Genomic DNA, 21512 nt, shown 5'->3' on the forward strand with positions numbered 1-21512 from the left:
AAGTGCCTAAAACGTATAAAGACGCAACCACTCGGTGGGAAAATTTTGAATTTTGCTTGCCTAATGAAAAAACTTGCCGTTGTTACAGCTATACTCACTGCTTTCACCTAAAACTACGCTGCCTTCATACAACAAAATTTATACACGAGCGCGCTATTTCTGGCCAGCGGTCATTTTATCTAGACATTTCTCACGCGGGCAAGCTTTAACCTATTGTATTAGAATATAACGAACCCGTTGGGCAACAATCTCTCTTCGGAAAAATATTTGATGCAAACAAGGAATAGCTATGTCTGTAGCTTCGAGATGTTACCAGTAAGGAATTGTATTCGGTGGTATTTCGGCGGAAGGTTCCCCTCAGGGTTCTCCTCCCCTGTGATACTTCTGCTGTGAATATAAAATATTTTGATGCACCAGGTACACTTGGTATAAAATACAAAGGAAACTGCATACATAAAACTTTGGAAGTTTTCAATCTTCTTGTCGGCCCACCTCTACTAACGATTTGTTGCGAAGGTGTTTAAAAATCATTGCGTGTGTTTTCCAAAAAGAAAAGTGGCTTTCTTATGCAAAACAAGATGTCTCTACATATGTAAAAAACATTTCGCTGGTGTTCGAACTGTCGGGTCTAAAGAAACATTCATCCTCAACACTATAGTTTCTCATGAAATGGTCTATCCATGCACAGCAGAGCTATGGCTCTTTTCCGAGCTAGAGCAAGAGTCAGATAACCGCGATCTTTGTTTTTTGCCGCGAAAATTGTATTCGTGCTCTTCTAAAACCCAGAAGCAATCGAAGTGGAACGTCGGTAATGTTAAATCGTTGCATTAACGCATCTCAGGCGGTGAGATGGGCAAGAGGGTCAAATGTTTACGTGTTTTGCTTGTTTTCATGGGCACCAATAACAATTTTTTTGGAGAACGGCATCAACAGATCATCCGATTCTCTAACAGTGGTTACTGTTCTCGCTGATGGTGCTACAACCCAACATACAAGTTTTTGGGACACTTGAACAAGATAGAACTAGGTTTTATATTTTAATTTTATAAAGGTGCCGTCATCGAAAAGAAGAATATACCAACTGCACACGTGGTGTAGTTTTTACAATGTTATGTTTTACTGTAGGTTTTGGGAATTGGGTTCATGCGGGTTGTTATAAAATGACACCAAATAAGGCGCATCCCATCAGGGCACTGGAGAAACAGAAAACTTAAGGTAATTACCTTCGCGATACGACCAACACACTCCGCCATCAAAAGCTTCAATAAACACCGCTCTCCACAATGGAACCCCTCTCGGCCATGAACTGGACAATGTTTCAAAAGCAGCCGGTGTTTCAGTCTCGCTGGTAGTTTCCTTATCCTCGAGAACGACACCATATTTTGCTGGCTTGCTTCCGTCATTCCTCACCTACACAACAGCGGCACGATGGGCTAGATAAAAAGCTTGGCAAGGCACAGACACACAAAGGTCAAAACACCAGAAGCTATGCACTGACAGCCACGATGAGCAAAAAGCAAGTATATGCAAGTTGCACTCCCAAATTACCGCTGCTATATTGCCAACGTGTCTGCCAATAAAATACTGTCAGCGAACATTATTGTTATTACCGAAAGCACTTCAGAACGAATTATTGTTTGCTGTAAATACTCTCGTGACACAGATGAAATGAAAGCAGCAATATTATTTTTGCCTAAAAAGCTTCTACAAAGGCTGAGCAGAAGCTTCTCTTTCTGCTTGTGCAACAAAAAGGCGGTCACAGCAGTTTGTGAATGGAAACGAGGTTGAGCTCTTTACACGATGCCATTTTGTATAGTACACTGCCCAATTTCACGCAGCCAAACGTGAGTCTGCAGTACCAGCCCACGCGGAATAATTAGGGCCACGGAACCGGTGAAGGAATGTCTGGAACTCCGGCTTATCACACACGGAGAAAAGCAGATGACGACAGCTCTTCAGTGAAAGCTTTGTGACAGCTTAGTTCGCAGGAATTGGCCGGTCGAACATCGGGCATCGCCGTCGTGGCGTTGAGGGCCACAGAGGCAGGGTTCGGTGTGAGGGCGGCCCCGCAGAAGAGCAGTGGTTGCACGTCCGACCGCGGTGAGCAATCATCGCCGCAAACGCCAGCTGTTTGAGTGAGGGCGCACGAGGAGGACGAACGCCCTTCTGACGAGAACGTGCAGCTTTTTCTAAGCCGGAAGACAGCCGACTTTGCGGCTGACGGTCGACACCGGCGGCTACGGAGCCAGGCCTCAACGTCCAACCTACACCGAACCTGGAAGCCACGAAGAAAGTGTACATTGAAGGGTAACGATTTTTGGTTAGGCATTAATAAAGCCCAAATTTATGGCGTTGGGAATAATTGCAGAACAAATTTCCAGTTGGACGCTGACAACTGTATAAAACTAACCCTTTACCATTATGCCGGCGGGAATTATGTCATGGTGAGATTAGTGGTTTTCTTCGGTAACGACGCAGTACTTCACTAGAATTCCCGTTAAGAACGCTGATATGACATATTTTAATGAGCACATCACATTGTGGACAGAATATACCGTTACGAAATATATAGCTACACTAATATTCAAGGTGCAGTGCGCACAAAGCACCCCTGCGCACACTAGGGTTCTCATGACATAACACCACGTTTGCCCACATCTAACAGCTCAGCAAAACTGTATTTAAGCAATTCGCCGTGATATGATGAAGCCTGGCTTGTCCCGTACAATGAGTTTTGTTGGAATAGTTCCCCACAAGTTTCCATCGCACTTTCCATATAAAGGTTAGCTTGCTGCTGTGGCACAATATTCTTAAAAAACAAATCTGCGATAAGAAGCAACCAGACTTCTAATAAACCATCGCGGATCAGTGCTCTGCTACACGCATACTGTAGTTAAAGCACGAAGGCACCGTGCTTCTTGAAAGTGAAGTCTAATAAAACATGTTCAATGGCACCTTTATTAGATATGCATACACGTGTTTCTTGTAACAATGTTTACCGGGCATTACAACAGAGAAGTGGTGATTATTAATTAATACCTACTCTTTGAATCGCCCCCAAAAGAGAAGGTAATCGGTGTATATAATCATTCAAACGTGATAGCTTTATCAAAATGTTTGTCAGAACATCTGGGTGCGGGATCTCCCCGTGAGCAATAAAGGTGATAGCCAGATGCCCGATCTACACCGCACAACTTCCCAAATTTAGACATTTGTATGCTGGGGTTATTTCGCCTGAAAAAAACTTCAGGCTCAAAACCTCACCGCACTCAAGGGCGTCAGAATAATTTTAAAGCAGTGAGTATATTTGCCTGTACAATAGTCACTGCAGTTGGATTCGAACCCACGCCATCGCGCTTGAAGCACAATGCAAGTGTGACTTACCCATCACGCATGGTGACATTAGCGTAAAACGCAGCCTACAGTTAAAGCGACCGATTTGTTCGGAACAAGTGGTAATACACCAATAGTCGTACCGAATGTGTCAATTGAACTATTATATTTACATGTTTATAAGATGTGATCACCAGTAAATCTTACCTCTGGGTCGGCACCGCAGTAGAAAACAAACAGCAAGATACCCTGTGTGGTAAAATAAAAAAAATCAAAGAGGTTTGAACAAGAATAATTTGTGCATTGCCCAAGATTTGTTCAAGTCAAGAAGAAAGCACAGAATAATTATAGATCAACGCACCACGGCAGGAAAATTAAACAAGTTTCGTAACTCGCTGGAAAAATCTTGCATCCCTATACTTCGGTATATTAGAAAACCGAAAACATGACGGTGTAGGTGCAAATATATTCTCCTGAACGCACTGTAAAGCACAAGAAGGCGATTTTGGTTGCTTACTTCGGAGTACTGTTTTTTAAAAACATTTTTTGAGTGGTTAGGTTTTTCTCAAGCGGTATTTTATTTGGTGCTTTTTGCTTTAGGGTTTCAAGGAAGCCCTCTAACGTGCACGCGAACGCTGCAAGACGGCTGTAAGTTACTGTGTAGTCAGGCATAAATAATGTTGCTCAGGATCATGAGAGTACCAATACTTTTCCGGTTAGCGTATATGTCTAGTATCCAATTTTTACATTCATACACTGTAACAGGAAGACAGCAACTGCTAGTGGCATTTTTATCTGCAATAAATATATCGAAAGTATTCTTCCTATTGTTTTTTAACAAAACATTGTCAAAATAGGTCTCGGAAAGCGTAAATAAATCTTCACCGAAGCCCCCGCAAAAAACGATAGTCCTATTTAATTACTCTACCAACAAGAACATAGACTGACGCAATAAATGAGCTTTCTGTGATCCGACCTTGTTCCTAAGCACAAAAGTGACTTCACCGAAAAATGTTTTTATTGGTTGAAAATTCTTGCAATGTGAGGTCCCCAAGCTCTTATTAGGGTAACCTAGAATAAAACTAACTGCCCGCTGGAGCCTGCGCAGCTAACACGTACTTAGAAGGGACGGCTTCAGGTAATAAGATCAGGTCGGTATTCAAAAAAATACTTGTTGAGGTTGCCGAGTTTTTGCGGATATGCATACGTTGAAGGACGCATTAAGCAACACTACCGTTCGCGATGCTCGTTTAGCAGCCGTGATCGTTTTTTTTCCTTCGCATTGAGCACCTTGCGTCGCAAATTGTGGCACCCCAAAAGTACGTATTACTTTCTCCAGAAAAAAGGAAAAAAAAATTGTGTGTTTTCAAATAACTCCGCCGGGAGGTGTAAACCTTGCAGAATTTCCTCGCTAGGGCATAAAACTGGCACCGATCGATTTATATCAAAGATAAGGGGCCAGAATTTATATTTGAGGCAACAATAAGGAACGCTGATTCTGAGGTTTTTACTTACCAGGAGACTGTTTGTGCAAGCAAAGACACCTTCAAAAATGGTAGTGGCCGTATTCTCCAGCGACAGCACTCCAAAGAACCAGTTCACAGCAAGGAGTGGCAGAAGCACCACCCCAGCACGTAAGGCACACCTGGGCGAAATCAATAGAGGCCAATCGGGTTTTCCTGTTATTTACAAATAGATCCCAACCTCAACTGAGTTTTTTTTATTCGGGATTTTTTTGTATATATTGTTACGAAATAACTTTATCCAAACAAGCACATCTAGGAAAGGCCCACCGTATTTTATGTTGTCGAAAGCAATGCTATCGAAACATCTGTTATGCCTGGCGGTTAATATTAGCAGTACTACTATCTTTGTGATTTTTGTTTGCGCATGCGCCAAGAACAAAGTTCTGTTTGCGGAGAAGTTTGCGTTACAAATATTCATTCTTTCTTGTACTATTCGTACAAGTAATCGGTAAATTATTACTTCATGCATTTTCTTTTACCCAGGTCAATAAAACACTTCTCCGTAACTTACATTTACAGACGGCTTAAGCCTATTTAACCAGTATAATAAAAAATGTGCCGAACTGAAGTCCTCAGTCTGTTCCCGTAGATAAGTTGAAAGGTAGACAACATCAAGTTTTTATCTCTAGGTCAAGGCTCTGGCCTCACGGAAACCATTTTTCAAGCTATCACCTTCTTTTCTATAGCGCTAACATGTCCTCAAGTCCCTTTGTGCTGCTACAAGTGACACAAAAGCATTATTGTATAGTACGGATGTGTACAACGGGCTAGTTTAGTTGAGAAAGTTTATGGTGGAGTAGGATATAAAATTGCGAATAACGGGCATACAAGAGCAGGCAAATACATTGTTAGCTTTATGCATTTACCTGCCAACTTTTTTTTGTATGCAGTGTGCTGAGAGTGCTCACGTTTGGGTTGTCCTCGTTAAAGTCACTAGTTTGAGAAATTTCGTTTCCGGCTCGCATGTCCTAGACACAAAGTTTTTTTCGGGAATGCAATAAGGAATTTTGTGCTGCAAGGTTAGCGAAGTTGGCACGAACTAGTTGGAGTTTCAAAATGTTGCTTTTCCAGTTCTAACGAAACTTCCGCTTTCCTTTGCGGAACGTCAGCAAAATACTAGCTCCTACACACAGCCATCTTTTTGAAGTACTCCGAAAAGCTTTGGAATTGCAAAGTGAGTCTCTTCTTTCTACAAAGCCCAGCACGCTATAATCCAGCCCTCCTCAGTTATTTCTTCAAAAGAAGACGCAATGCTGGTGACAATGTTTCTAGTTGTAAAATATTGGCTGCAAGCTTACCTTATTTTTTCAATGTCGGTCTTGTGGGTCACAGGTTTTTGTGCGAAGAAACACCTGAGTACAAGTACCATCAGAGTCGTATTTACCTGCGAAACGTAGAATCGAAGTTTTTAACGAATGCGACTGCGTACGTTCCTCCATACAAGCACGAAAGTTTGCATTTTGCGACGGTTTGTGGAGTTAGATAAAAAAAGTAATATCTGGGTGGAACAACAATTTTCCAAACCCAGCACATATGAGTGAAATAAACTGAGAAGTTTGTGCACGAACGACGAGCTTTTTAAGACACCGTTTATGAAAGAGACATTGTGCTTTAGAGATTAGGCTTAGTTTATAACTGTTCCTGCCTTTCAGCAGAAGAAAACAGGAGCAGTTAGGAGGCAGAATAGCTGCCAAAACTATTTTTTTAAAGTGGAAAGCATGCATTGAAAGAAACAGATGGTAGTATTTGGGCTCGAAACGAACAACGCATTTGTTGACATTTTCTTCTAATGAACCGTAATAAATTACTTATGCTAATCTATGGAGTTCTAGTAAAATTAGGGCATTAGTTATTCCCAAAACAACCGAAGCTGTTACTTTATAACAGACATAACAACTTCATTAGCTGTTTCTGAAAAGCTCCGGGAATTAAAACGTTATATTGGAGTATCCGCAATCCCTGCAATATTATGCAAAATAGGTAGAATATACAGTCGAACCTCGTTAATTCGAACTCGCTTAATTCGAGCTTCTGCTTAGTAAGAACGGACGCTGTGGTCCCGGCAATAAAGTTATGTGTATTTAAGTAGGTTTCCTTAATTCAAACTTTTAGTTCTAACAAATTTCCGCCACCCTCCTAGTTTGAATTAATGAGGTTGGACTGCACATTGCACTGCCGACCGCAAATTTCAGCCGGAACCCTATATGACCCGGCGTCGTTGGAATTCTTTACAAGCGTGACAAGTATTTACGAACCATTCCATGCGCCCACATAATTGGAATTTTGGTTTTTCATAAGTCAAGCCTTGAAAGCAAAATAATTTTGATATAGCAGGAAAGTAATCTTAGTGAACTGTTTTTTTTTTTTTACTTTTTCGCAGCAGATAACCGCAATGAGTTCTACGAGAATCAGGCCAGAGCAGAAATACTGCCAACCCGACGTTTGTGGTAGTTTTGACCTGTGTTGATACGGTAAATGCTCGTTATGAAAGCTTCATTTCGGTTACAAAATTGCGTGAACTCTATTGTAGATTGTGTGTTGTCACTTTGCATTGTTCGAACTACAGCTCGGGTAAAGAGGCACTGTTTCTCGCTGCAAGTAATAAAAGAATCCCTAAAGAACGCTGTATTTTCAGAACACCAGCATAATACAACCAAGGCTGCATTTACATAACTGACAGGAATTTAAAACCGTTATTTCCCCGTGCAACCTGAATTAAACGGCGGAGGCCGCTGGCACTCACCACAATGAGAATCGAGATCGGCACGATGAACGAGAGCAGCATCCCGCGCTGAATGGAGAGCCAGCAACTGAATCAAGTAAAATGCAGAAAGAAAATAAAATTTTAAAAGTTAATCAATCTTACTTTGAATATTACATTTTTGTCCCCAAATATTTTGTTTGTAATAGAGCTGGCAAACTCAGGCGAGAATGCATAACGCGAAGTTTTCTAGTGAGAAACTGTATTCATTCATGATACAGTGCGGCACGAGAAGTAAAGCCCTATATTGATTCAGGTACTACAGCCGTAGGTGCTGTTTCTATTTCGTTGCTGTTTCACAGTGTCCAAAGTCCGCCCATTCTTCAATATCAACCAGTCACATCACCGTCTTCGCATGTACTCTCTATGCGTTAAAAGTACCATGTCGTCCGAAGCCACAGAAAATCGCAAATACATTATTCCCCGCAACAAGGGGACAATATTTTTTTTTTTCAAATATGCATCCTGGTAACTGGTTACAAGCACACACTATTCCGGGGACAAGGGAAACGCTCCCACTTTGTTCAGAGGAAATCTAAACAAATACGTCGTATTGGTTTTACTGTGTGCCACATTTCAGGAATTGCAACCTCTGCACTCAACATATTACATAACACTTTCCCACTAAAAAGCAAAAAGTGGTGCGCAACGAGCGCGAAGGCTGGCACTCAATATGCAAACTGACATTGTCGCCACCAGACAGGTGCCGGTCCCGCTTGATTTACGCGAAGTGCTTGCAGTTTTTCAGGAATAGCTTTCATTATCTAAGATGGAGTAGTGAGTTTCGCTTTGCTGCTTTAATCGTATTATTATCGTTTTAAGTTCGGTTTTACTTTCTAAATCATATTTTTATTGCGGATGGCGCTAATTAATCTCCGTAATTCCATCATGTATGGGACGTCTTTACTGTGCCACATTCAGCTTTGTTAACCACTATGAAAATATTTCGCTCGTCGTGCCCGCCCAAAATCTGTCATGCAGTTCTACCCCGTTAATAAACTGTTGATTGATTGAATGATTGATTGATTGATTGATTGATTGATTATTGATTGATTGATTGATTGATTGATTGATTGATTGATTGATTGATTGATTGATTGATTGATTGATTGATTGATTGATTGATTGATTGATTGATTGATTGATTGATTTCACGACACCACAAAGTGCACCTGTTGTTAAGGTGCTGCACAAAAAACGATTTCGCAATATTCAAACTTACTATCGACGTATCTCGTAGCCTCTCGGATTGACCAGGAAAGAGAGCAGCACGAGCATTCCGGGTAAGGCCCAGGACATGAGGCAGTAAAGGCGCGTGCGCGGCCTTAGAACAGGCCAGTTGCGCGCAGCCGGGGGGCAGGCGGCGGCGATTGCGCTTGAGCTTCTCAGCCGGCGATGCAGGTGCATGCCGTACGAGAGCATCCAGAAGCTAGCCACAAGGAACAGATAGTGCAGCACCAGCGCCACACTGTAGCACAGCTCCTGCATGAATCGAAGATCATGTAAGTAAGTGGTGCCTCCCTACGAGCTACTTCCTTACATTTGTCCACTCTAGCAGCTTTTAGTGCTCCGTCCACAGAGCTCCAGTGCCACAGACGACGTGGTTTTGGCATAAGTTTGTGGCGGTAATTCATAACGCTTTTATGACCTTGATTTTAAGGCGGGAAGTACGTGTTTGTGCACTAGTTTGGAAATCAGGAAACTTTTTTCTCGTTTTGGAGCAAGCATAAACAGTTGAACAAACACTGGTTCATCAGATTTATGTTTGCGACAGATCTCAAATAGACGCAAAAAGTAAGCTGCTATAAAAAGCATTACCTTGGTGTTCACGGTAAGATAGACTTGTCGCTGAACGCACTTTTCAGTAGCCTTTGATACACTTTTTTACTGACCTCGCTCCGAAAGTGCATTGTTTCGGCAATCCTGGGTTATTAGTCTTTTTCCTCTAGTTTTTGACACGATCTCGTAAGACGAGTTTCCATGCTGATGTTTTCTCTTTGAACAAGATATTTTTGTCGACTTCCCGACTCCGCTTTAGTGTTTCCCCTCACTAATATCACACGAACCATTTTTGGGCGTCAGCATTTGTTCTTCGCGCTATTGTAAACTTTCATCTCTTTATTTCTGGTAAAATTTGCTAAACTTTTTAACAAGGAGACGTTAATTTTCAGACATACTTACTCGGATCGACGTCGCGTTTACCCCAGCAATATAGACGATCTGGATGAAGCCCACTGACATCAGAAGGTTTATCTTGATAATTGAATTTTCGGTGATTTCTCTCCTGCAAATAGGTAAAAAACCTCATGCGGCAATTTCAACAATAAATTACCTAGCGGTGAGAAAGAGGTGAAACTGATTTTTAAGCACCCTTAGAGTTTGTATAAATTGACATTGTTTAATCCTGAGCTTCCACGACTAGGTCTAGTGGAGCCTTCGTGACTCTAGTAATTAAGCGTTTGAGACATAAGCTAGGGTTGGTATTTTCTGACCCATTGTAAAATCATTTTTTTTCAAGACGTCGTAAACAAGCACGTCACCAGCTAGCTTTTTCAGTCCGTGAAACAGACTGCAGGGTAGATTTTGTTCGTGTTTTCGTCCTTGACTGCGACGTTTACATCAAAACGACGAATGATTGACAACCGTAGCACCGAGTTCCACTCACAACGCGTTGTCCCTGTTTTTTACGTCGAATCCTCTAGTCTAGGGCAAACGTATAATATACGCCTTTATTTGCTTTTATATAACGCTTTATACAAGGCTTCGTAAGCTCGGAAATTTTATTTTTAAAAGCCCACGGTTTAACGGCTGCAACTTGTAATATTCCCGAGCTTTTTTTTATAGTGAACCTAAACGTACTAGGGGCTTTGCACGGGCGGTTTCGGCAAAATACGTTAAAATTTCTCGATTGAACCTTCCAAACGAGTTCTTTTTCTCCTGACAATTAGGTTTATTTCTAAATAAGTTTTAACCGAATGGCAGCGTTCTGCATCTGCGAATTCAACAAAAAATCTCGTGGTGTCTTTTAGAAATTAAAGTTGTACCACTACTACAAGTAGCCGTTCCCAATTTACTCTGGTTGGCCAGAAATGGCCAGAGAACACTGCGCAAATCAAGGTCAGTGTATAAAACGTTGTGCACAAAAGGTAATGGCCATACCCGTTTGTTTTGCATAACAAGGTTAGTCCAAGAACCTTGAAAATGAAAAAAGGAAATGGTACTACAAACCGCCCACCCCGTCTTCACTTGTGAGTGAAAATCCTGCCATTTAAGTGCCACTACCTCCTCACATTCCAATGGCAGCTACGAACTCGTGACCCCCGGGCTTAGAAATTATCGTGTACCAATAGAAAACTTTTGCAAACACACACTCCTAACGGCATAGTTAGCTTCATTTAAAATTACCCACTTATTTACTGAAATAAAAAAGTAATCAAGAAACATGTTTTGGTTCATTTCGTTTTCACAAGATGGCGCTAGCTGTCTAGCAAGCGAGAACTTATTTTTTGTTTATTTCAGTACAGAAGTGATACATTACTACATGATGCAAACTAGGCTGTTAGGAGCATTTATCTGTATTTGTAAATCTTTTCGGACAGGTGCATGACGGTTTTGAAGTTGGTGGGTCGTGAAGTAGTCACCTTTATATTAACATTAACGGGCGAGTCCCCCTTAAGGAGCACTCTTGATCTCTTTATAGAAGTATTCGCATAACCCATAGTAAATCCTATCAACCTAAGATTTCGTGCCTGTCTCTTTACAATACGAGTTCGTTTTCTGCCACTTATCAACACTACTTCCGAATATCGGCCTACTATGACGTCGATCCTGCTTCTTGCTTCTACGCCCTGACGTTCCTAGCCCACTGATTTTTCCCTTCTGGCAACTCCGCCCACGTCCAATAAATGGCGCGCTAGCCCCGACATGGCTGCCGGGGGAGGGCCAGAAATCACGATTAATAGATTTCTTGTGCTTCGGCAATATCTGTATGGCACCGTTCGTGAGCCCCAGTGAAACTACAATTTTCTCGCAATATTGCGCACTTAGGCACTACATTGTTGCTACCGTAAGATAATACTGAGGTCCTGATTAAATAGCACACCACTGGTATGTCGTGTGCTATGTCGTGTGCTATTTGCTCTGGCAAATATTTCACCACCAAAGCTAAAGCGTGATACTGACCACGAAGTGATTACGCTGCACGAGCTGTTTCAAACCTAAAGAACCCATTTTTCAAATAAATTTTGGGGATAATGTATGCGCACGTCTACAATCTTCTCTCCAACCTGTTTGGTTTGATTTCTTAAGTTTCTCACTTTATTGAAGTTTCTCAAATATATGTGGCCTTTGTGCCGGTATTCTGAGATTTCTGGGAATCACAGTCACTTTTAAAATAACGCTTTTACCAATGACATCGCCCAATGAGAAACGAGGGTTTTTGTTTATTCCTGCACACCTGTCGATGACAAAGGCTGTATTTTTTTTAAATGCTGTTTAGGTGCCAAAGTTGTTCAACCACTGTTCCGAGCAAAAGCAGCAACAGGCAACAACCATTATATATTTTTCCACAAAAGAGGAATCCCGGGCAAGTATACCAAGAACACAAGCGAAAAAAAACTACATTCGTTCAGAAGCGAGCTTTGTATGGCTACTATGCACGAAAGAGCACTCTCCTGCAAGCGTACCTCATGTTGCATACGTAGACAACGAAGGTGAGCACGACAGCTGTAAGACATACGACGCAGCCTCCCGTCATGACAATACTGACTCGGTGTTGAACCATTGGCCTCTCCTAGAACAAATATACATCATTGTAGACACGAAAGAAATACGTCACTTTCGAAGTAAAGATTCTGTGGCAAAGAAAATCGAACTGATCGTCCCGTTAATTTTTTTGGTAGGTGCAAAGATGGCTTGTTTGTATACCGCCATTTTAAAAAAAACTTGTAAGTTGCCCCTCTCTGCAATTTATGTGCACCACAGTTCCCAAGCCCCACTTGTTTGTTCTACATGTCTCAATAACGTCACAATCACTAACTCGGAGATATGTATATTCAAATTCGCCACATTTCGAAATTACAGTTCTATGTAACCCCGTTTTAGGAGACTCAGGAACTTTCGACAACCTATGAAAGAAAGTTCGCCCCAAAAATGTATTGAGCGAGACTGACAGGTAGTTTCTGACAGCAATACCCGCCGCGGTGGCTCAGTGGCTAAGGTGTTGCGCTACTGAACACGAGGTCGCGGCTTCAGTTCCGGGCCGAGGCGGCCGCTTCTCTGATGAAGGCGAAAAGCAAAAACGCCCGTGTGTACGAGATTTCGGCGCACGTTAGGTGGCCAAAATTAATCCGGAGCCCTCCAGTACGGCGCGCCTCATCGTCTCCGTTGCGTCGGTGCATTAAACCCTACAATCAATCAAAATCAGTTTCTGCCAGCACACTGTAACGAAATCAAAGCAATAAAAATATAAAATTTTTTTGCGGGTGGGAACAGCTGCTGAAAATTGCAAATAAATCAGCTTTTACACTGCTCCGCCCCTTACATGTTGCCATGGCTGCAATATGAAACAATACCTGATCGCTGATGCCAAGACGTAGTTCAGTAATCCGATTCATTTTGTTTTGGGCACATGAGTTAACTCCCATTCAAGAACAGGGACACATTATTTGCATGTAATTTAAGGGCTGCCCGATAAACATCAGATAACTAGTAACGATTTGAACACATAATGGATAAAAAAGGCATAGCTCTCAAAAAATGTTGCTACCGACCTTATAGTGGCGAAAAGGTACACTTCGAAAATGTTTCTGCTCAAGATAATAATTCAAAAAATGACATTATGCCGGAATACGCTAAAATTACCAAAGAGGTGTGCATTGAACGTTAAATTTTGATTAATAAGCCTTAGTTGTCATTTAGGTTTTAACATCCGGCAAACTATAGGTAGAACGTAGTGGTACAGATTGTCTTTAAAATGTCCAGGCCAAAACGTTGGCCGTCTTATCCCAAAAAAACAGGTGGAAAAATAGCCGGGCCTCGAAGAATATGGACCTTCCTGAACAACACCACTAATCAAAGACGATAGTTATGCCGTTCATTTTTTCAGTTTACCAGGGCGGTATTTGTTTTTGTTTAGGCGCATACTCATTATGCTTAAATTTATTTTGTATGTCACCAATTCAACTCTTTCGACAACCAAACGGAAGCACGTCCTTGTCCAAGTGTTTCAAGAGATGCTTGGTTATCTAAGTTATCATTGCTATATTCGCCGCCTGATACGCACTGAAGGCTTCAGCTCTCCGGTCATAAAATTTCTGCCGCTTTTATTGCTTGGGATTTGAATTAGCCGTTGCTTGGAATGTTCTGTGACTCGCAGGTAGATTTCTGTTTTTGCTGCCTCTCATCAGCGTTATTTTGGAACCTGCATCTGAGGTGAGCAACCCTTCCTCTTTTTTCTTGGCGTCCCCGGCAGACTTCCACTTTTAATTCAAATTAAAGCTACAACGTATTACGACCGAACTATTCACATAATTAACGACAATCACGTTCTACCTCGAACACTCCGCCTGTTTTTTTTTTTTTCTCATGGGCGCACACTTCTGCCCGAACTTTCATTCTGAATATAGTGAATTAGCTCTGTGGTTTACCCACCACGTTTTGAACTCACCTATGCGTCGAATAAGAGTACAGGGCCCGTCATAAGTACCTTAAAGAAGGATTTGCGAATATCACAAAATATTTGTCGTATTGGCCATATAACAGCCAACAACGGTTTACAGGAGGCTTTTTAAATAGGCGACGACTGATTTAACCGCACACCAATGCAGCCAGGTAGCTTCCGGAAGAAAAACATTTCTGAACATCTATGAGAACGCGTTCCGATTATTTTTGATAGCAAGTGTACATAAATGCTGACCAGCCTTTCTAGGCAACTTAAAGGGGAAAAACAGCAAATTCAGTGCAAACAATAAAGCTGTCTGCACTTTGCAGGTGTCTGAAAGATTTAATCGACAAGCAGGGTATTGAATTCGGCCATGTGGTGAGCCGAAGCTTTTATTGGTAGCGGAGTAAACAGAACGGCTGTGTCGATTTCATTACGTTGCACACATTCACAAAATAAAACGCATTAACTCTGAAGCACTTCAAGACAGTGCTGGAAACCGTCGCTTCCTTTCGGATGACGTGTTCCAATAATTGGGGATGAGATCACGTGAGTCGTGTGGGAGGCCACATTTCCCCTCCCCCTCTACTGAATTTTAATGGCTGCGGCACACTTTTCTCGCCCCTCACTGCGAATTATGCGGAGCCTACCGTTGTTTCAACGCTCTCTGCGCCCTTTTACCCACCTCGGCTTCTGCCTCGACGTCCCCCCCCCCCTTTCAGCGCAAATCTAACGCAGAGCTTCATGCTGACGCCACACTCTCTCCACTCACCCACGCGCCTCGGCCACCACTACGGACTGTCTTCTTTCCATAGCTACATATTGTTTCGGCAACATTTCCACACTAGTACCCTTTCGTAAATGCAAGCGGAATGCATGCGGTATAGAAAAAAAAAACTGGTGAAGTTTGCACTCAGTCGCGCAAGGCTTGAAGCATAGCGAAGCTGCGAGATCTCTTTAAACGTGAGCACTGAAGGACATATCACAACGCATTTGTACACGTTTAAAATAATTTACTTGCATGTACCCTCGTCGCTTTCGACTGAGCTAGTAGTAGTCATCGTAATATGAATCGATATCGTCGTGTTCCTCATGCCAAGCATTACATGCGTGGTAGCGCTTGACGACAGAGTTCAATTCTTTAATGAAAGGCACTGCCCGAGCCAGGGACTCGTTGTGGTTATTGTTGTCATTGTTTTTCCTTTGTGGCGCATACCCACTTGGGGGATAGGCCAGGATCGGCAGCCTAATTGGGGCTCGGCGGTAGCCGCGAGGCACGCGCTCACGAGCGTTGGGCATTTTCTCGCTCCTCGTGGTTTTTGCAAAGCCACTGAGCGTGCCAGGAACACTCGCGATCGCAGCGAGGCACGCCTTCACGGGCACGCTCAGCATTGCAAGCGCATTAGACCCCTTCATGCCCGATTCCCGGCCAATCCCTTGCGTGGATATGCGCCATATGAGACGTGGAACAACAACAACCACATTTTCTCGCTCCTCAAGGTTTTCGGCAGTTTTTCTTTCTTTGCTAATGCAACTGCTAGTGTCGCGGACGGCCGGCGGTCGCCGCGAGGCACGCGCTCGCGAGCGCTCCCATTTTTATGGTATTTTTAACCCGTTAAGCGTTACGCGCCACGCATAACGACCGGCAACAAAAGCTCCGCTGTTGATACAGGCGTCATAGGCTTCGCTGTTAAAGGCTTCCACTCTCTGCTAGCATTAGCTGCAGGTGGTTTCCTTTGCCTGTTTATTTAATAGCCTTATTATAGTTATTGTGCAGAAACGATCCCTCTGGCAGATACCTTACTAAATGCAAGAGGGGTGTATAGGAACAACCTGTCCAAATATGTTCACACAATGCGGTTGACCACCCGTTTATACGTCTATACGAAAAATAAATATGCCGCACCGTCTACCGTGCACAAAAACAAGGATGATCATCACAAAAGCATGGTATTGATCGCGAGACCCATTTCCTCTCGAAGGGCCACCTTTTTTGCAGTTCTATGAAACGAATAGGAAAACTCGGTTACAGAAATACCACTGCTTTTGTAATAAGGTGGCAAAATGGGCGAGTTGGATAGCATTCATGGTGGACAGCGCGAACGGAAACAACACACGAAGAGAATAGACGACACAGCCTCTGTGTCGCCTATTCTCTTCTTGGTGTGTTGTTTCCGTTCGCGCTGACCAACATCACTGCTTTTGAGTCATGTGAGGATACGGTAGCAAACGAGAGAGGATGTACCACTGGCACTCACTTTGAGCCATGTCTTTCGAAGAACCGTGGCTAGGTTTCCGGACTGCAGGCAACGGCAAGTTGCCGTGCGGTCTGTCTGGCTGAGCAGATGACAATTCTCCTTTGACCAAAGCCTGCGGTAACACAAAAATTCGATGAAAGAACTCAATACATGAAGCCGTAATTGTCTCTGCGCATTTCGTATATACCGCTTTGACGATACGTATTGAAGAATGGGCAGCAAATGTTAGGTGCGATTATTGTAGATCGCTTATTCCTTTCCGTGGCTTACAGCGCATGCACTAATACCACAGTATCCGTGGCGACGAAACCTTAGAATGTATAAAAATATAAAAAAGCTCTGGAGAAGAGCACTGAGAGGAATGAATCCTTTGTATACACTTTATAAAAAAACTTGCCAAAGAAAAAAAAACATTTGTGCGAAAAGGATAAACGCAACTTTGATTCAAAAACATTTGAGCTGGGTACTCCTGTGAGGAATTGTTTGATAGTGTTTTAAAATTCTGGCCCCAAATGTGACACTAGCAGAGAGTCAACCAGGATTTTTATGTGGCTCATTTACTGCCAAGTTACAACGTTTGACTTTTACGCTGGCTCAAAGTCAATGCACTTGCTTCGGGGCCTACCTTTCTCTTAAGTAGCAGTTATTGAGTTCGGTATATCCCAACTGAATGTCTTGATATTTGCACAATGCAACTTCAGGATTGCAACTTTATTTTTAGATCAATTGTCTCTAAAATGGTAATTAATAAAATTACCTGTTCGTAAGTGCACCCCTCAAATTCGAATTATATCGCAAGCCCGTATAATATTCATATGCTTTTCGCTCATATTTGCAATGGTTCTCTCTGTCAGGAAAGAAATGTCAGTGTTTGTCCCAAAGAATCGCTTATGGGAAAAATGTGCATTTTGCGACAATTTTCCATTTTCATGATCTTCTTATTATATCTTACATCTGTTGATAGAATTCCGCACCCTGGTACTTCCGGTACCTCCCAGGTTCAAGCTACACAAGTGGGATGCGATTACTTCGAGGTATAAGTGTTCTTTCTGATGCATGCCTCGGCAATATACTAACCCAAAGGCGTTCTATAACTTGTGGTTAATTTGGCACACCCACCAGCACTGCCAGCAGCTGACGCCATCTCCTCGAAGCGATAACGACGATAACGAGAGCAACTGTCCGGTATGCATCAGACGCTGAGCCTAACGTTTCGCTTGGAGATTCAATGTCGTCGTACAGTGAGTTCAACGTCCAGTGAATTTCCCGTACAGAGCAGTACAGTGAGTTTGACGGTACAGTAAAAAATAAAGTGACAGACCCAATTGCTTGGAATGCATTGGAGGTTAGTACTAACCTTCTGCTTTACGTCTTACGCCATAAGCCGACACTCCCAACCTGACGTGTAATAAGAATGACGTTACTTGGAGTGGAGTTAGGCCTGCCGTCATTACTAAAAAGCGTTAGGCGTAATTATGGGCTTTACAAGGACGGTTGGTTAAGGCTCTTATTCGCGACAATGAAAATAACAACAAAACTGTATGAAATACAAAGTACAGGTGAAAGCTTTATGACAGTAAACACGCGAGCGCGTGTCACTAAGTGCACGCAGAGCCGTCTAGCGATGGGTTGGCGAACTGGCATAGTTCGTACATCTGACAACGGTTGGTCGCGCTGTTGTCTGCTGCGGTAGCTACGTTAACTAAATAGAAATGATTCCAGAGAATACATGTGGCGATGAGGGAGTTTTACTAAGCGCGAAACGGAGCGAACGCATTAAAACATTTGCTTTCCGCTGCCCGATTGGGTGATAAAAACTGGTCACCTCCGTGACGTAACTAATGCAGCAGGCAGCCGCGCGCGATAAGGCGCTTTCAGGGAGGGCGCCCGCCGACCGCACAAACTGCGAGAGCACGCCAGCCTCTCACCAGGGCGCTCTGCATGTATTGAGCGGCACGCGCTCCTGTGTTTACTGTCATAAAGCTTTGGACAGTACAGGCAGGAAAGACGCTTTCTCCCCCGTGTTTCGAGCAACACAAGGGTAGATGTTTTATGCATGATTTTTGGTAGCCACCCCAATTGCATGGTGGGTAAGACTCATCTATCAATTTGGTTCTTTTGGAATTAAAGATTTGAACAGAGCCGCGTGCCACCCAACAAGCACCCGTTTCTGAAACGTTCACCTCTCCTCCAGAGAGGCTGGAGCAGTAGTTTATTACCTATTTTTGCGCGAGTGCCTTCGCCATCCGCCTACAGATATCTACTGTTCTGCTCATCTAATTTTACTTCTAATTTAGCGCACCTAATGTTTTCTGGTGAGCCTGAATAAACGTTGTTAACGTCCATGCCTAAGTCGAAAGCCACGTCGCATTCAACACGAACATTTTTAGTCAGCTATCGGCAAGAATCCACCGTGGTATTTGTGATAGTGGCCAGTCTTGCATTGCGGAGGTTCGGTTTCGTTCCCATTCAAACCGAGCTTCGCCCAATTATCTTTCCAGCTTGTATACACTCTTTTGTTAATAGGACATGACCTCAAAAGCTTGAGGGTCACAGCGAACATTCTATGACTTTTTTCTTTATTTTTTGAATCCCCTATCTTTGCAATTTGTGGGTCTTTTTGTTTTGCCATCAGAAAGCCGTTCGTGAGCTATCCAACGACCCCTCTAGGTTCCATTTTTTTGCTTGCGGGACAAGAAATGTTTACCTATGTTGTAAACAAATTCTTTCGTACTAAAAATACGACCTAGTGCGCCCGCATACTTGCCTTATTAGTGTTAAATTTATCGAGGGCAATATCAAGACAAGCTCGAGCTCTTTCTTTTCTTTTTATCCTTTGCCAAATTACTGAGTGTACCATACGACGGAATACAGATCAGCCGCAGTGCGTGTTCTTAAAAATACACGAATTTTATATAGTACACTCTACAATGCCTTGATTTCTAGGTGACACCATTTATCGCTAGTGCATTCATTTGTTTACCGGGCACCCTTCATTTATCAAAAATGAACGCAAAATTCAAATCACACAGGGGCTAAGCTTTAGCTTATCCGCATAAATGCTCTGGTCTTTGAATGCTGGCCTCTATTTACTGCATTGTGATGACGAGAAGCTTCATTGATTCATAATTACTTCAACAACAAGGACATGATTTAATGGTAATTGAGTAGAGTTCTGAGTAAAATAATTCGAAACCCCTTTTAAGGCAATGATGGTTAAAACGCGAAGCTTTCGACTGTGCAACCAGAGTCGAAGTCCAAATTCCACATTGCTGCGAACGTGTCCCAATGGTGCAATCGGATTGCCTTCGGCTTTATAACGCGATGGACCCATGGTCGATTCCGACCACGAGAAGCCTCTTTGCTTGAGGCACTTATTGTGCCTCGAGCAAAAGTGCCCCTTATCATCATCATCATCGTTTTGTGAGGCCTATGGTGGAGAGTTTGCTGCTTTTCTGACTTGCGTTTCCGCTTTTCTACGCCATCAGTAAAGCGTGAAACGCTTCGCTTTAAAATCTGAACACACCGAACATACTGTACCCCCATTCAAGGAAGATCCGCAGCGAAACTTACCATGTGGAGTTCCACACAGAGGCACATTCAAGGGTCATGAAGGAGGCTTGAGTCTTCTGGAAAAAGAGGAGCAAATGATTGCTGTAATTGTCCTAACTCACTTGTGCGATAGGTCTTAAAATTTACTTACCAATTTATGTCGCTCCTATTCTGTATCAATCTCTCTTTTTCTTTTTCTTTTTTTGCACAGATAGACACACCTCTCTTTCTCGCTCATTTAACCAGTATTTTATTCGTGGCATCAAGGAACGGCAGTACAAAAGAACATAAGAATGTACACATCAACGGCTTTATTGTTCCCAAATCGAGCACAGTGTAGTAGGAGATTTCCGGTTGAAACACCGGGGTGAAGTATAGGAAGGAGAGGCTTTTGTTTTATATTCTTAACGGAGCATTCAATTCGACCTAAAAACCGGTTTGCTGGTGAATGCAAGCTGTAAGCATTAATAAATTTTTTCTGTCGATAATGGGTCACGTAGCAGTGAGAACCCAATGGTCGCGCCCTTTGCCAATGATGACCCCTTTTCTCGCCTCGTAAGAAAGACAGGAAGTTTACCCATCTTCTCAAGAGGAAAACGGCTTGAACCCCCTTCTCAAGTTACCGAGTATCAGATAGGAAAGCGCTGGGGATCAAGCAACGTTCCATTAACGTCACTCGCACTTTTGCCTCCAAAAGGCAATCACAAACCTCCGTAATCACGTGTCATGTACTGTGCAAATAATATCAAACCTGTTGACAATAGGGTGACCCTATGTTTTTTTCGTGCGCGGAAATAAAGAGGCGTTCATGAAATAATCCCGTAGTGAATATATAACAGCATAGTATTATCAAACGGGAAACAGGACTCTCTTACTACAGCACGTGCAGAAACGAGTGGTACTATTTATAATGAGAATATTGGATTTCTATAACGACACATGAATTTTACTGAACAACGAACGCATAGAACGTCAGCGTTAACCATAATGGCAAAACTGTGTGGTAATATTATGTCTCGTTTATCTGATTTTATGTTCGTATAGTACATTAAAACACAAAAAAACAGTTTTTGTCCAGGTCCGCTTCTTTCCAGCATTTGCTACAGGCTTCCATTTTCCTTTCGACAAGGTTGGCTGACTGCCGAGCTCTTTGCGCGCTTATTCCGCGAATTTCGCAGGCGAAGAACCAGAGGTTCTTGTCATTAGCGAATGCAGACTTTGAACAGGGCAAAAAGACTGCGTGTAGAGAGGGTCACGTCAGATGTACATTCGCCTGCGGAGGCACTGCGTTCGAATAGCCTCTGCTCTCTTGGTAGTGGCTACGTAAAGGCAGAAGCTGTAGGGTGAGCCCATCGCGTGAACTCTCGACGCTGCCCATCCCCGCTTGTACGCGTTACGAAATGGAGCTTGCAGCCAGTGGA

General features: G+C 42.9%; 1 protein-coding gene across 1 annotated transcript in view; it reads right to left on the reverse strand.

Annotated features, from left to right (window-relative positions):
• Positions 1–939: 939 nt before the first annotated feature.
• The window catches only part of LOC144180555 (adhesion G protein-coupled receptor B1-like), a 333363-nt gene continuing 312790 nt past the window's right edge, over positions 940–21512 (reverse strand). The window contains exons 10-19 of the mRNA XM_077708885.1: positions 20113–20168; positions 16540–16651; positions 12306–12412; positions 9802–9904; positions 8843–9102; positions 7603–7669; positions 6158–6243; positions 4849–4978; positions 3541–3582; positions 940–2275 (exon numbers count right to left, since the gene is read on the reverse strand). Of these exons, the coding sequence (XP_077565011.1) occupies positions 1922–2275; positions 3541–3582; positions 4849–4978; positions 6158–6243; positions 7603–7669; positions 8843–9102; positions 9802–9904; positions 12306–12412; positions 16540–16651; positions 20113–20168 (1317 nt within the window). The 3' untranslated portion in view covers positions 940–1921. The remainder of the gene's footprint in view (positions 2276–3540; positions 3583–4848; positions 4979–6157; positions 6244–7602; positions 7670–8842; positions 9103–9801; positions 9905–12305; positions 12413–16539; positions 16652–20112; positions 20169–21512) is intronic.

This window comes from Haemaphysalis longicornis, unplaced genomic scaffold (assembly GCF_048455015.1).
Source record: "Haemaphysalis longicornis isolate Haplotype H1 unplaced genomic scaffold, Haemaphysalis longicornis Haplotype H1 scaffold_4, whole genome shotgun sequence".
Classification (NCBI taxonomy): domain Eukaryota; kingdom Metazoa; phylum Arthropoda; class Arachnida; order Ixodida; family Ixodidae; genus Haemaphysalis; species Haemaphysalis longicornis.